This window comes from Rhinoraja longicauda, chromosome 28 (assembly GCF_053455715.1).
Source record: "Rhinoraja longicauda isolate Sanriku21f chromosome 28, sRhiLon1.1, whole genome shotgun sequence".
Taxonomy (NCBI): Eukaryota; Metazoa; Chordata; class Chondrichthyes; order Rajiformes; family Arhynchobatidae; genus Rhinoraja; species Rhinoraja longicauda.
In genome coordinates this window covers 4,555,236-4,569,506 of record NC_135980.1, presented here as the reverse complement: position 1 = coordinate 4,569,506, position 14,271 = coordinate 4,555,236, and the positions used below count along the sequence as shown (strand labels likewise).

Below are 14,271 nucleotides of genomic sequence, written 5' to 3'. Positions count from 1 at the left end.
AGAGATAGATAGATTCTTGATTAGTGCGGGAGTCAGAAGTTATGGGAAGATGGCAGGAGAATGGGGTTCGGAGGGAGTGATAGATCAGCCATGACTGAATGGCGGAGTAGACGATGCGCCAAATGGCCTAATTTTGCTTTCACTTCTGATCTTCTGAATTGGCTTCGTTAAAATTGTCAATTGTCCCCAGTGTGTCGGGTAGTGTTAGTGCGCGGGGATCGCTGGTCGGCGCGGACTCGGTGGGCCGAAGGGTCTGTTTCCGCGCTGTATCTATAAACTAAACTAAAATAAAAAACTAAACACAAGAAGAATCCGCTGAGGTTACCTTGCGAAGGGCCGGAGCCATTTTGTTTGTGAGGGTGCCAGCCACGATCATAACATCTGACTGCCGGGGGCTGGCACGGAAGACAATGCCAAACCTGTCCATGTCGTACCTGGGCGCTGCCATGTGCATCATTTCTACAGCGCAGCAGGCCAGCCCAAATGTCATGGGCCACAGGGAACTCTGCAAGTTAATTTAAAAATAAATCTGTGATACACTTGAGACTGAACATATGGGATCGGAATAAAAAGGAAATTATGGTTGCAGTTTTTTATCATTGGGAATTGGTCCAGAATACTGCACGAAGATATAAGGGGGTTCCTCAATGCAGTCAGATTCAAACATGGCCATAAATGGAAACCTGGATCAGGTACCTGGCCCAGATTCTTAGACCACCCATATTGATTTAATGGCCAAGAGAGCACACCAACACCTTCAGTCTGAAGAAGGGTCTCGACCCAAAATGTCACCCATTACTTCTCTCCTGAGATGCTGCCTGACCTGCTGAGTTCCCCCAGCATTTTGTGAAATAAATACCTTCGATTTGTCCCAGCATCTGCAGTTATTTTCTTATACCAACACCTTTACTCCCTAGAAGGCTTAGGAGATTTGACATGTCCCTAACAACTCCCACCAACCTCTACAGGTTTTAATCAGGATGCATCACAGCATGGCTTGGGAACAGCTCCATCCGAAAACGCGAGACATTGCAGAGAATTATGGACGCATCCCAAACCAACCTCCCTTCCATTGACTCCACCCCACGCTGCCACTGTGAGGCGACCAGCATAATCAAGGACACGTCGCAACCCAACCACCCTCTCTTCTCCCCTCTCCCATCAGGCAAAAGGTATAGAATGTGAAAACGTTCAGATTCAGGGATAGTTTTTTCCCCAGCTGTTATCAGGCAACTGAAAAATCCTACCAACAACTACAGAGCAGTCCTGAGCTACCACCTACCTCATTGGAGACCCTCAGACTATCATTGATCGGACTTGATCTTGCACTAAACGTTATTCACGTTATTCCCTTTATCATATATCTGTACACTGTGGATGGCTTGACTGTAATCGTGTATTGTCGTTCCGCTGACTGGTTAGCACACAACAAAAGCTTTTCACTGTACCTCGGTACACGTGACAATAAACTACACTCAACTCAATACCAGGCTCCGAGTCATCTTTCTCTGCAGGAAGTAAAGGGACAGGTTGCAAAGGCAGCACTTACTCGTCGGGCCCAGTTGACGAGGTCGTCCAGTTTAGTGATGACAAACTCCCCCTTGCTGCTGGGAAGCGATAATCTCTTGGTGGGCAATGCAGCCGTCGATTCTTTTGCCAATGCGGAGCTGCAAACAAAGAATTCCACGTCTTTTCAGAGCCTTAATAATGGGAAATACAGCGAAGTCTCTGACACTTTGTTGGCGATTATACAAATTCAGTTGAGATAACGATGGGAGGGGGGGAGGTTGTTTTTTAATTTATGGGACAAAGTGCACTGGTAGTAATGCGAGCATTTATTAGCCATCCTTCAGGAATGGTGTGGAGAGCCTTCTTCTAAACTACTGTAATTAATCAGCAGTCCGAATCTATGTAATCCCACTTTTTCGTCCATTCTCTACACAAGTGGGATTTATTTTTTATAAGAGGCCAACTGACCTATAAACCCGCATGTCGTCACATTGAGAGACGGTCTGCAACATGTTTTTGAAACCAATGGATGTGTAGAAATGATACTTGAATTTACCTGCTTGCATTTTCTGTCACTGTGGTCTGATGGAGGCAGCGTGATTGATTCACAAGGAGTGAACTGGGTCTGAAAGGAAAAAAAAAGGATAGGTATTAGACAAGATGCACAGTGTGCTGCCCATTGATTTTAAGGATATTTCTTACATAGAAGTATCTGCATGGAAGCAGAGAATGGTACATTTTCTGCAGGGCAGTTTGAGCTGTTATTTTCCATGGCTTGAAGCATTTCACGAAAGGTGGAATGTACAAACCTGGAAAAAGCTACATTTCTTCCTCTCCCTACTCCCATCCGGCAGAAGATTGAAAGTGAGCACTGTCAGACTCAGGAACAGCTTCTTCCTTTCTGTTATCAGGCTTCTGAAAGGTCCTTCCGTAAGCTAGGGTACTGGCCGATTCACCTCTACCCCATTGCAGGCATTAGACTTTGCCTATGGAACTGATGCGCTATAATGCTGAGAACTATATTCTGCACTCTGTATCTTCCCCTTTGCTCTATCTATTGTACTTGAGTTTGACGACTGTATTTACGTATATAATCTGATCAAATCAAATAGCAGGTACAACAAAGCTTTTCACTGTACCTCTCTGTACATGTGACAACAATAAACCTACATTTAAGGGGATGTAGCACAAAGCTTCAACTGACTGCCTTCTGGGATGAACTGAAGCAGGTGATCCCAAAAATGGAGCACCTTGAATCAAAACAGGGAATGCTGGGAACATTTGGGAGTATTTTTTGTGGAATGTTTATGGAAAAAGCTGTTCTTTCACTGCACCTGAAAAAAAGGCAGCTCTGAATCTCCCCCCACAGATTTGAGCTGGGGTACTCCACTCCACCCAAGCCCGATGCAGCCCAACCTTACTGACATGTTTGGTTTGGGTCAGGTCCTTAGGTTGAGCAGGAAGAACCTGGACTGCGTTTGGCTCAGGTTGGGCTTTCATTTTGAACTCAGAAGATGCTGCCTGCACTAGAACATTTGAAATATTTTCTGGTCATCGAATTTCCAGCATCTACAGTATTTTGTTTGTGTCCAGCTTCGCCATCTAAAGGAGACACTGAACAGTGAGCAAGACCTTGCCACTGCACTAAATCCAGGCTGCGGTGACGAACTATCCATCAGCAGAGAGCTGAAGAGTGGGCTTCTAGCTCAGTGATGATGTGCATTCAGATCAACATCAGTGTACGTCACCAACAATGTACACTATACGTCTTGTAAAAGACACTTGTCTTGCAGAAATATTATAGAGCCCATCATGATTAATTAGCTGGAATGAAGAAACTGGTCTTCCATTCACGTTACTCTTTCCACATTATGTCATTGACTTCAGATTGGTATTGGTTTATTAACGTCGCGTGTACCGAGATAACGGGAAAGGCTTTTGTATATGTGCGATCTAAATAAATCAAATCACACTATCTACATGGGTACAATCAGGTCGTACACAAATACAGCAGTAAACAAAGAGTAAATTACCAGAGTGCAGAATATAATGTTCAGCATTGTAGCATTACATTCCAGAGAAGGTCCAACGTTTAGTTTCGTTTATTATTATTATCTTGTGTACTGAGGTACAGTGAAAGATTTTGTTGCGTGCTACACAGCCAACGAAAACACTATACACAATTACAATCAAGCCGTCCACAGCGTACACATACAGGATAAAGGGTACAAAAGGTTGGAGGATTGGGTCTAAACCATAGCTTATGGGAGAAACTGTCCTCTGGACAACAGAAGACTCCCGACCTGAAACCTTTTTCTCCAGAGATGCTGCCTGACCTGCAGTTACTCCGGCACTTTGTGTCAAACATTAGGGAATATGTCCTAACATGAGTAGAGTCATATCCTAAACATAACCCTTAAATAAATAGGGTGAAGTAATTAACTAGACCTTGCAGACCCAGTTCAGTTTAGCTTATTGTCACGTGCACCGAAGTACAGTGAAAAGCTTTGGTTGCGTGCTACACAGCCAACGAAAACACTATACACGATTACAATCAAGCCGTCCACAGCAGAAAGACAACACACGATTACCATCGATCAATTTACAGTGTATAGATAAATGATAAGGGAGTAACATTTAGTGCTAGGTAAAGCCAGCAAAGTCTGATCAAGGATAGTCTGAGGGTCATCAAAGAGGTCACCAAACTCTTGCTATACACTACCTGCCTGCATTGTCATGTAACAAATGATTGCATTCCATAAGTTATGGGGAGCTGTGGGATATCCCCAGGATGTGAAAATTATTGTACAAATCCAGCTATTCTACAAAATCAGATTGCACATAACATTATAACCATCGGCTTTTTCATTAAAAAGACTCCATCTTCGCAATTTAAAACAGTCACAAGAACAAACATCATATTTATGATACCATTAATTAAAACAAAGGAAACAGTTAAAAAATAACTTCAAAGTTCTTGCTGAGGGCAAAATGTCTGAACGCATCTAAGGCAGAGAATATGAAAATAATTATTCAGGAACTGAATTTTTACTTTATCTGATGATTCTATAGGAAAATCTTAGAATTTATCAAAAAGTGGAACCAAGCAAGTCAAAAGATATATAGACACTTTGATCCTCATCTATCTAAACGATAGACCCTTAAATCTTCCTATTATTTGACAGTATATTAAATATCTTTTAGTTTAGTTAATTTTATTTTAAGTTTAGAAATACAGCTCGGGAACGGGCCCTTCAGCCCACTGAGACCGCGCTGACCAGCAATCCCTGCACACCACCACTATCCTACACACCCTCGGGACAATTTACTACCAAGTACCAATACCAAGCCAATTAGCCTACAAAACTGTACACCTTTGGAGCGAGGGAGGAAACCGGAGCCCGGAGAAAACCCACGCAGATTGTCAATGTGACTTTTATTAAATGTTGGGAGTAAGTTGATGCAAGCAAGTACTATTTAATATGTCAAAGAGGTCAAACAGTCAAGGGTACAAGAGTCATTCCTCCCCCAAATTCTTGGTGACTGGAATAGCAAAACCAACACTGTAATCAGACTTTGGCTCGATTGTATTTATGTATAGTATTATCTGATTTGATTAGATTGCACAGTTAGAACCTTTTTCACCAGGGTGGAAATGTCCATCACTAGAGGGCATCGCTAAGGTGAAAGGGGGAAATTTTCGTGGAGATGCGCGGGGCAGGTTTATTTGAATGCGGAGAGTGGTGGTGGTGGAGGAAGACATGATAGTGACGTTTAAGAGGCTTTTAGATAGGCACATGGAAGTGCAGGGAATAGAGGGATATAGATTAGACACTGGCAGATAAGAACAGTTTAACTTGGCATTATGTTCAGCACAAACATTGTGGACCAAAGGGCCCTGTCCTGGGCTGCTCCGTTCTATTGTCTATCGTAGCATGCAAAACAAAGCTATTCACCATATTTTGGTACACATAACGATAATAAACCTAAACGTGAACGTCCCAAGATATGATCCTAGAATGCAAGCTGTGATTTTGTTTCCAATGGTGATTGATGTGGTTTCATTAAAAAAAAAAATTCCTTGATTCGTTATTTCTCATTACCACAGACTGGATTTGAAGGAAATTGTTCATTTGTTGATAGGTCACAGGATCAGAATTAGGCCATTCGGCCCATCGAATCAACTCTGCCATTCAATCACGGCTCGTAAGTCAAAGGAGCAGAATTAGGCCATTCGGCCCATCAAGTCTACCCTGCCATTCAATCATGGCTGATCTATTTTTCCCTCTCAACCCCATTTTCCTGCTTTCTTCCCATAACCCCTAACACCCATACTTATCAAGAATCTGTCAATTTCCGCCTTAAAAATATCGATTTAAGAATTTGAGATTCCCAAATCCCAGCACAGCACCCAGGAGATAACCTAAAAGATTAGTTCGTTTAATTTTTAATCCAAGGCCAGAATACAGCTAAACCATGTTGCCACTGCTTATACTGCCATCAGGTCAGTAATTCACTTTGATCAGCTTTTTAGGGCAGAAGTAAAGTAAAACAAGGGTTGTGGATTTACCTGGAGATGAAGGTCACGAACTTGCCAAGGCGCAGGGCTGAAAGAAGCAAGTTGGAAAAAGACATAATTAAAGCAGGAGTAATCTCAATAGGAAATTGATTTTTCATCATGGCTTTGAAGTACAAGATTGTTCACATTTATTCACACTCTACCATTCACATTCACAAAATCTCTTGATTGGGCAGCAGTCTCACAGCACATGTGATCTGGGTTTGATCCTGACTATGGGTGTTGTCTGTGTGGAGTTTGCACATTCTCCGTGACCGTATGGGTTTCCTCCTACATCCCAAAGACATACAGGCTTTGTCGGTTAATTGCCCTCCGTAAATTGCTCCTAATGTGTAGGGAGTGGATGAGCAAGTGGGATAACACTGAACTAGTATGAACAGCTGATCGTTAGTCAGCATGGACTTGGTGGGCCGAAGGGCCTGTTCCCATGCCGTATCTTTCAATTCATTACAATGGTTTGCACAATTATATTGTCTTGCATCGTTGCAATTTCCAATACTCTTTAAAATTCCTTATCTAGTTCAATTTAAACCACACAATTATAAATTCTGTTTCCACAAATGTTACTGATAAAACATTTCATCCCAAACAAATTCTCTAATTAAAATAGTGGCAGTTGCAGAATGTATCTCCTCCAATTTTATGGGGAAAATATTAAAATCAGGTTTACACAGAGTATCCACCTCCCTAGTTAAGATATTACACATGTATTTTACATTATGGTAGATTTTGAAAATTACAAAGCCTATCTAGTTGCCACAGCAACAATTATGTTGCAATGCATAAAGGGTAGTTTTTTTAAAAGAATGATTATTAAACAGCAGGGAGCACTGAACCAGAGGCAGAGAAAGGTACGAGAAAAAGTTGCTTTAGGACAGGTATTTCGGATCTGTCTTCACTAAGGAAGACACAAACAATCTCCCAGATGTACTAAAGGACAGAGGATCTAGGGGGATAGAGGAATTGAAAGAAATTTGCATTAGGCGAGAAATAGTATTGGGTAGACTGATGGGACTGAAGGTTGATAAATCCCCAGGGCCTGATGGTCTGCATCCCAGGGTACTCAGGGAGGTGGCTCTAGAAATAGTGGACGCATTGGTGATCACTTTCCAATGTTCAATAGATTCAGGATCAGTTCCTGTAATTGGAGGATAGCTAATGTTATCCCACTTTTCAAGAAAGGATTCGAGAGAGAAAACGGGGAATCACAGACCAGTTAGCCTGACATCGGTGCTGGGGAAGATGCTGGAGTCAATTATTAAAGAGGTAATAACGGTGCATTTGGATAGCAGTAAAAGGATAAGTCCAAGTCAGCATGGATTTATGAAAGGGAAATCATGCTTGACTAATCTTCTGGGATTTTTTGAGGATGTGACAAGTAAAATGGATGAAGGAGAGCCAGTGGATGTAGTGTACCTAGACTTTCAGAAAGCCTTTGATAAGGTCCCACACAGGAGATTGATGAGCAAAATTAGAGCACATGGTATTGGGGGTAGGTGTTGACATGGATAGAGAATTGGTTGGCAGACAGGAGGCAAAGAGTAGGAGTAAACGGGTCCTTTTCAGAATGGCTGGCAGTGGGGAAAGGAGTGCCGCAAGGCTCGGCGTTGGGGCCGCAACTATTTACCATATATATTAATGATTTGGATGAAGGGATTAGATGTAACACTAGCAAGTTTGCAGATGACACAAAGCTGAGTGGCAGTGTGAACTGCAAAGAGGATGTTAGGAGGTTGCAGGTTGACCTGGACAGGTTGAGTGAGTGGGCAAATGCAGTATAATGTAGATAAATGTGAGGTTATCTACTTTGGCGGCAAAAACAAGGAGGCAGATTATTATCTCAATGGTGTCAGGTTAAGTAAGGGGGAAGTGCAGCGCGACCTGGGTGTCCTTGTACAACAGTCACTGAAAGTTGGCGTGCAGGTACAGCAGGCAGTGAAGAAAGATAATGGCATGTTGGTCTTCATAACGAGAGGATTTCAGTGTAGGAGTAAAGAGGTTCTTCCTCTTCCTGTGGAATTCTCTGCCACAGAAGGTAGTTGAGGCCAGTTCATTGGCTATATTTAAGAGGGAGTTAGATGTGGCCCTTTTTGCTAAAGGGATCAGGGGGTACGGAGAGAAGGCAGGTACAGGTTACTGAGCTGGATGATCAGCCATGATCATATTGAATGGCGGTGCAGGCTCGAAGGGCCGAATGGCCTACTCCTGCACCTATTTTCTGTTTCTATGTTTCTTCCGCAATTGTATAGGGCCCTGGTAAAACCACATCTGGAGTATTGTGTACAGTTTTGGCCTCCTAATTTGAGGAAGGACATCCTTGTAATTGAGGCAGTGCAGCTTTAGGTTCACGAGAATGATCCCTGGGATGGCGGGACTGTCATATGAGGAAAGATTGAAAAGACTAGGCTTGTATTCACTGGAGTTTAGATCGGGGGATCCTATAGAGACATATAAAATTATAAAAGGACTGGACAAGCTAGATGCAGGAAAATGTTCCCAATGTTGGGGGAGTCCAGAACCAGGGGCCACAATCTTAGAATAAAAGGGAGGCCATTTAAAACTGTGGGAAGGAACTTTTTCACCCAGAGAGTTGTGAATTTGTGGAATTCTCTGCCACAGAGGGCAGTGGAGGCCAAATCACTGGATGAATTTAAGAGAGAGTTAGATAGAGCTCTGGGGGCTAGTGGAATCAAGGGATATGGGGAGAAGTTGGGCACAGGTTACTGATTGTGGATGATCAGCAATTATCACGATGAATAGCGGTGCTGGCTCAAAGGGCCGAATGGCCTCCTCATGCACCTATTTTCTATGTTTAGGACAAATTGATTTTAACTTTAGAGTTTAATTTAAAGATACGTGTGGAAACAGGCCCTTGTCCATGCCAACCATCGATCACCCACAAACTAATTCTATGTCCGACACACTAGGGCCAATTTACAGAAGCCAATTTACTTCCAAACCAGCACATCTTTTGAGTGCGGGAGGAAACCGGAACACCCAACGAAAAGCCACGCGGTCACAGGGAGAATTTAAATTCCACAGAGACATTACCCGTAGTCAGAATCAAACCCAACTCTCTGGAGCTGACAGCAGTTCTACCACTGAGGCACTGTCATGATGGGATGACAAACTTGTTTACCAAAAGAGTATGTGGAGCAGGAAATCTTTTGGCACAGAATATAATTGAAGCAGAGACACTGACAACTTTTTACCGTAAGCTGGGGTAACGTTCGATTCACCTCCATCCAACACAGACATTGGACTTTGTCTATGGAACTGATGCGCTACAATGTTCAGAACTATATTCTGCACTCTGTATCTTTGCCTTTGCTCTATCTATTGTACTTGAGTGTGACTTCATTGTATTTATGTATAGTATTATTGGATTTGCTTGGATAGCATGCAAGACAGAGTCTCTTGCGCAGAGTAGGTGAATCGAGGACCAGAGGACATAGGTTTATGGTGAAGGGGAAAAGATTTAATAGGAATCTGTGGGGTAACTTTTTAACACAAAGGGTGGTGGATGTCTGCTGCCAGAGGAGGTAGTTGAGGCAGGGACTATCCCAACATTTAAGAAGCAGTACACGGATAGGACAGGTTTGGAGGGATATGGACCAAATGCTGGCAGTTGGGACTAATGTCGATGGGACATTGGCCAGTGTGGGCAAGTTGAGCTGAAGGGCCTGTTTCCACACTGCATCACCCTATGACTCTGTAAAACAACGCTTTTCATTGTACACACAAGAATAAACTTAAATCTTTTGGGAGAAAGTGGATAAATGTTGGAAATGGAACAATGATATGGGGAAACCGCTGCGCAAAAAGTTAAAGACATGGAGATGCAGTAAACAAAAACCAGAAGGAATCCGAGTACACACTCAGTACCCCAAAAGCCAATTCAAACTCTTTCAAAATGTTCCTGCCTGACACAAGAAGGTTTTCATTTCTGCAGCACATTTGTAAACACTCCAGACAATTGGAGTGTCGTCACCCAGTGCAAGCTCCCTCCAACAGAAATGTAATAAAGCTCAGAGAAACTATCTTTATAATGTAATGATTTTGGGAGATACTCCTGTTAGAGTGAAAGGCAAGGCTGGGTGGGGTTGGGGGGTGGGGTGAGAAGTAAGGAAGCCTGGATAACAAGGAAAAATATGGAGGCATGGGCAAGGTTTAAGCAGCTGGGATCGTGCATCCCTGGAGGAGTTTCAGGATCGGAGGAGTCTACTTACAGGTTACAAGGTGGGCAAAAAGGGGGCATGAAATAACAGGCCCCCTGTTATGATAACAAGGAAAATCCAAAGAGATTTTATAATTACATTAAGGGAAAGAGGGTAACTGGAGAAAGAATAGTCCCCCTCAAAACCAAAGCAGCTGTGTGGAGCTGCAGGAAATAGTCAACGCCTTCAATGAGAATTTCTCCTCTCTTTTTATCGTCGAGAAAGATATGAAGACCAGGGAAGTTGGGACAGGTAATAGAGATCATATTACGGTCAAGGAGGTGTTGGAGGTCCTATGGTTTATGAAAGTAAATTTCCCAGGCCTGATCAGATATATCTACGGACTATTGTGGGAAGCTAGAGAAGAAATTGCTGGTACCCTGGCTGAGATATACAAATCACCATTAGACACGGGCGAGGTGCCGGAATACTGGTGGGTGGCAAATATTGTGCCTCTATTTAAGAACGGTTGCAAGGAAAAGCCTCAAAACTATAGACCAGCGAGCCTAACATCTGTGAAACGCAAGTTATAGTCAAAGAGTCATAAAGCGTGGAAACAGGGGCTTGGGCCCAACTTGCCCACACCGATCAACATGTCCTGTCTACACTAGGGTTACAGGAGAGGATTCTGATAAGATATATATACACATTTGGATAGATAGGGGCTGATTATAAATAATCAGCATGGTTTGTACGTGGGAGAATGTGTATTACAACTCTGATTGAGTTTTTTGAAGAAGCAACCAAAACATTTGATGAAGGCAAAGCCATAGATGTTAGCTATATAGACATCAGCAAGGCATTTGATAATGTTCCACATAGTAGGCTGCTCTGGAAGATTAGATTGCATGGGACACAGACTGGATAGAGAATTGGCTTCATGGAAGGAAGCAGAGGGTGATGGTGGAAGGTCGTTTTTAGTATTGGAGGCCTGTGACTAGTGGTGTGCCTCAGGAAGTGGTTCTGGATCCATTACTGTTTATAATTTATATCAACCATTTGGATGAGTATGTCAAAGGCATCACTGGAAAGTCTGCAGATGACACTAAAGTGGGTGGTATTGTAGATAGTGAACATGGTTATCAAAAATTGCAGCTAGATCTTGGTCAGTTGGGCAAGTGGGCTGAGGAAGTTTATCGCAGATAAGTGTGAGGCATTAAATTTTGGGAAGACAAACCAGGACAGGACCTTCACAGTGAATGTCGGGGCTCTGAGGAGCATTGTATAGAGCAGAGAGATCTAGGAGTGCAGTAACATTGTTCCATGAAAGGGGCGTCACAGGTAGATAGGGTGGTCAAAAAGGCTTTTGGTACATTGGCCTTCACAAGTCAGGGTGTTGAGTATAAAAGTTTGGATATAATATTATAATTGTACAATACCCCAGTGAGCCTGCATTTGGTCAGCTTTGGTCACCCTGCTAGAGGAAGGATGTTGTTAAACTGGACAGAGTGCAGAAAAGATATACGAGGATATTTCCAGAACTTGAGGGCCTGGGTTGGGAGAGGTTGAGCAAGCCAGGACCTTATTCCTTGGAGTGCAGGAGGCAGAGAGGTAATCTTATAGAGGTAATCTTATAGAGGTGTATAAAATCATGAGCAGGTGTATAAAATCGTATTTAAAGCAGAGTTGGGGAATCAAGAACTAGAGGACATAAGTTTGTGAGAGGGGAAAGATTTAATATGAATCTAAGGGGCAACATTTCCACTCAAAGGGTGGTGGATATATGAAACGAGCTGCCAGAGGAGGTAGTGGAGCCAGGTACTATAATAATATTTAAAAGACATTTTGACAGGGAAGGTTAGTGTGATATGGGCCAAACGCAGCAGATGGGACTAGTGTAGATGGGGCACCTTGGTTGGCACGGGCAAGTTGGGCCATAGTGCCTGTTACCGAGGTGTGTGATTATGACTATGAGAAACACTGGCCAGGAGAGTGGAGACATCTACATAACGATCTCGCTCAAAATAGCACGGGGACCTGGAGAACAGCACAGCACACAATGCCTGGGTCGAACATGACGGCAAATTATTCTCATCTGCCTGCAAGTGATTCATATCCTTTCCCCGCAAATCATGCTCCAATCTAAAAGCCTCTTAAAGGCCGCTAAGCCATTAGCCTCCACCACCACCCCTGCAGGACGTTTCCGGCACTCACGCCTTTTTGTGTTAAAAAAACTTGCCCAGCACATCTATCTCCTTTAAACTTTGACACTTTTACCTTAAAACCATGCCATCTGGTCTTTGACATTTCTACCCTAGAAAAAGGTTTGATTATCTACTCTATCAATGACTCTTATTATTTTATATATTTCTATTAGGCCTCCCCTCAGCCTCCAATGCTCCAAAGAAAACAATCCAAATCTGTCCAACCTCTCCATGCAGCTAATATCAACTAATCCAAGAAAAAGGACACAATAAGTGCTGGTGCAACTCAGTGGGGCAGGCAGCATCTTCTGAAGAAGGGCCCCGACTCAAAACATCACCTTCCCATGTTCTGCAGAGATGCTACCTGACCTGCTGAGTTACTCCAGAACTTTATTTTCTTTTGGTAAACCAACATCTGCAGTTCTTTGGGTCTAACCTCTAATCCAGGTATCATTCTGGTAAAATATAGAAACTGCAGATGCTGATTTGTACCAAAGATAGACACAAAGTGCTGGAGTAATCAACAGGTCAGGCAGCATCTCTGGAGAAAAAGGATGGGTGATGTTTCAGTTCAGGATCTTTCTTCAGACTGCTTTTTCTTTTGTTAATGTACCTCCTCCCTAAAATCCACAAACAAACAATCTGAAGAAGGGTCCCAACTTGAAAGATCACTCATCCTTTTTCTCCAGAGATGCTATCTGACTCGCTGAGTTACTCCAGCACTTTGTGTCTTTGTTTGTAAACCAGCATCTGCAGTACCTTGTGTCTACAATCAATTCGTTGATCTCCGAATTGACTTCAACTTGTGTAGGGAGGAACTGCAGATGCTGGTTTGCACCGAAGGTAGACACAAAGTGCTGAAGTACCTCAGCGGGTCAGGCAGCATCTCTGGAGAAAAAGGATGGATGATCTTTCAGGTCGGGACCCTTCTTCAGACTGTTTGTTTGTGGATTTTGGGGTGGAGGTAGAAAGCAGTCTCTGAAAAAGGATCCTGACCTGAAATGCCACCCATCCTTTTTCTCCACAGATGCTGCCTGCCCCGCTGAGTTACTTCAGCACATTGTGCCTATCCCCAAGGCAAGCTCCCTCAGTAAGTTAAACTTGTGTCTATCATTCTGGTGAACCTACTCCAAAGCCAAAGGCTCCTCATCCTCACTGTCCTATTGCTGGGGGGGGGGGGGGGGTCGGTTTGACTACTTCTCGGTGTGGTCAAGTTGGGCCGAAGGGCCTGTTTCCACACACTGTATCACGCTATGACTCTATCACTTGTCCGAAGCAGGGCACCCACCGAGCCACCGGTCACCCTGGAATCAGGGGGGAGGGAGGCCGCTGACTGGGCCCCCTACCTCAAGGTCAGTCAGGGCAGCGGCGGAGGCCCCTGGGCGTCGCCCGCCACCCGGGAGAAGCCCCCCTCCCCAATCATCTTCCCCCAGACCCCAGCCACCGCCTCTTGGGCATCGCCGCGCTGAAACAAGCGCCGGTAAAGGTAAAAGGCGCCGCCATCCCGGCGACCAACGAACTCACCGCCCATCGCCGCCATCTTGAGCGCAACCCGACCGCCTTCCCCAAGGCAGGAGCTGAAGGAAGGTTCCGGGCGGGTGAAACCGCACACAATATCCGCAGAAACAAGCTATACTCGACAGAAAATCACTCCAGATTAATTCAGAGTATTGACTTTGGTTGTTGTTGTTATAACAGCGCTTGAAGCTCGAACGACTATAAAATATGGGAGCGTAAAAGCAGACGCCCGTCCCTGGGTGGGCTCGAACCACCAACCTTTCGGTTAACAGCCGAACGCGCTAACCGATTGCGCCACAGAGAC

General features: G+C 43.9%; 1 protein-coding gene and 1 non-coding gene across 2 annotated transcripts in view; both read right to left on the bottom strand.

Moving 5' to 3' along the window:
- The window catches only part of ndufs7 (NADH:ubiquinone oxidoreductase core subunit S7), an 18,903-nt gene extending 4,672 nt beyond the window's left edge, over positions 1–14,231 (bottom strand). The window contains exons 1-5 of the mRNA XM_078424326.1: positions 13,974–14,231; positions 6,080–6,116; positions 2,066–2,134; positions 1,550–1,667; positions 326–505 (exon numbers count right to left, since the gene is read on the bottom strand). Coding sequence (XP_078280452.1) covers positions 326–505; positions 1,550–1,667; positions 2,066–2,134; positions 6,080–6,116; positions 13,974–13,989 — 420 coding nt within the window. The 5' untranslated portion in view covers positions 13,990–14,231. The remainder of the gene's footprint in view (positions 1–325; positions 506–1,549; positions 1,668–2,065; positions 2,135–6,079; positions 6,117–13,973) is intronic.
- trnan-guu (transfer RNA asparagine (anticodon GUU)) lies at positions 14,198–14,271 on the bottom strand. The gene has a single exon. It is a non-coding gene; the product is annotated as a tRNA-Asn (tRNA).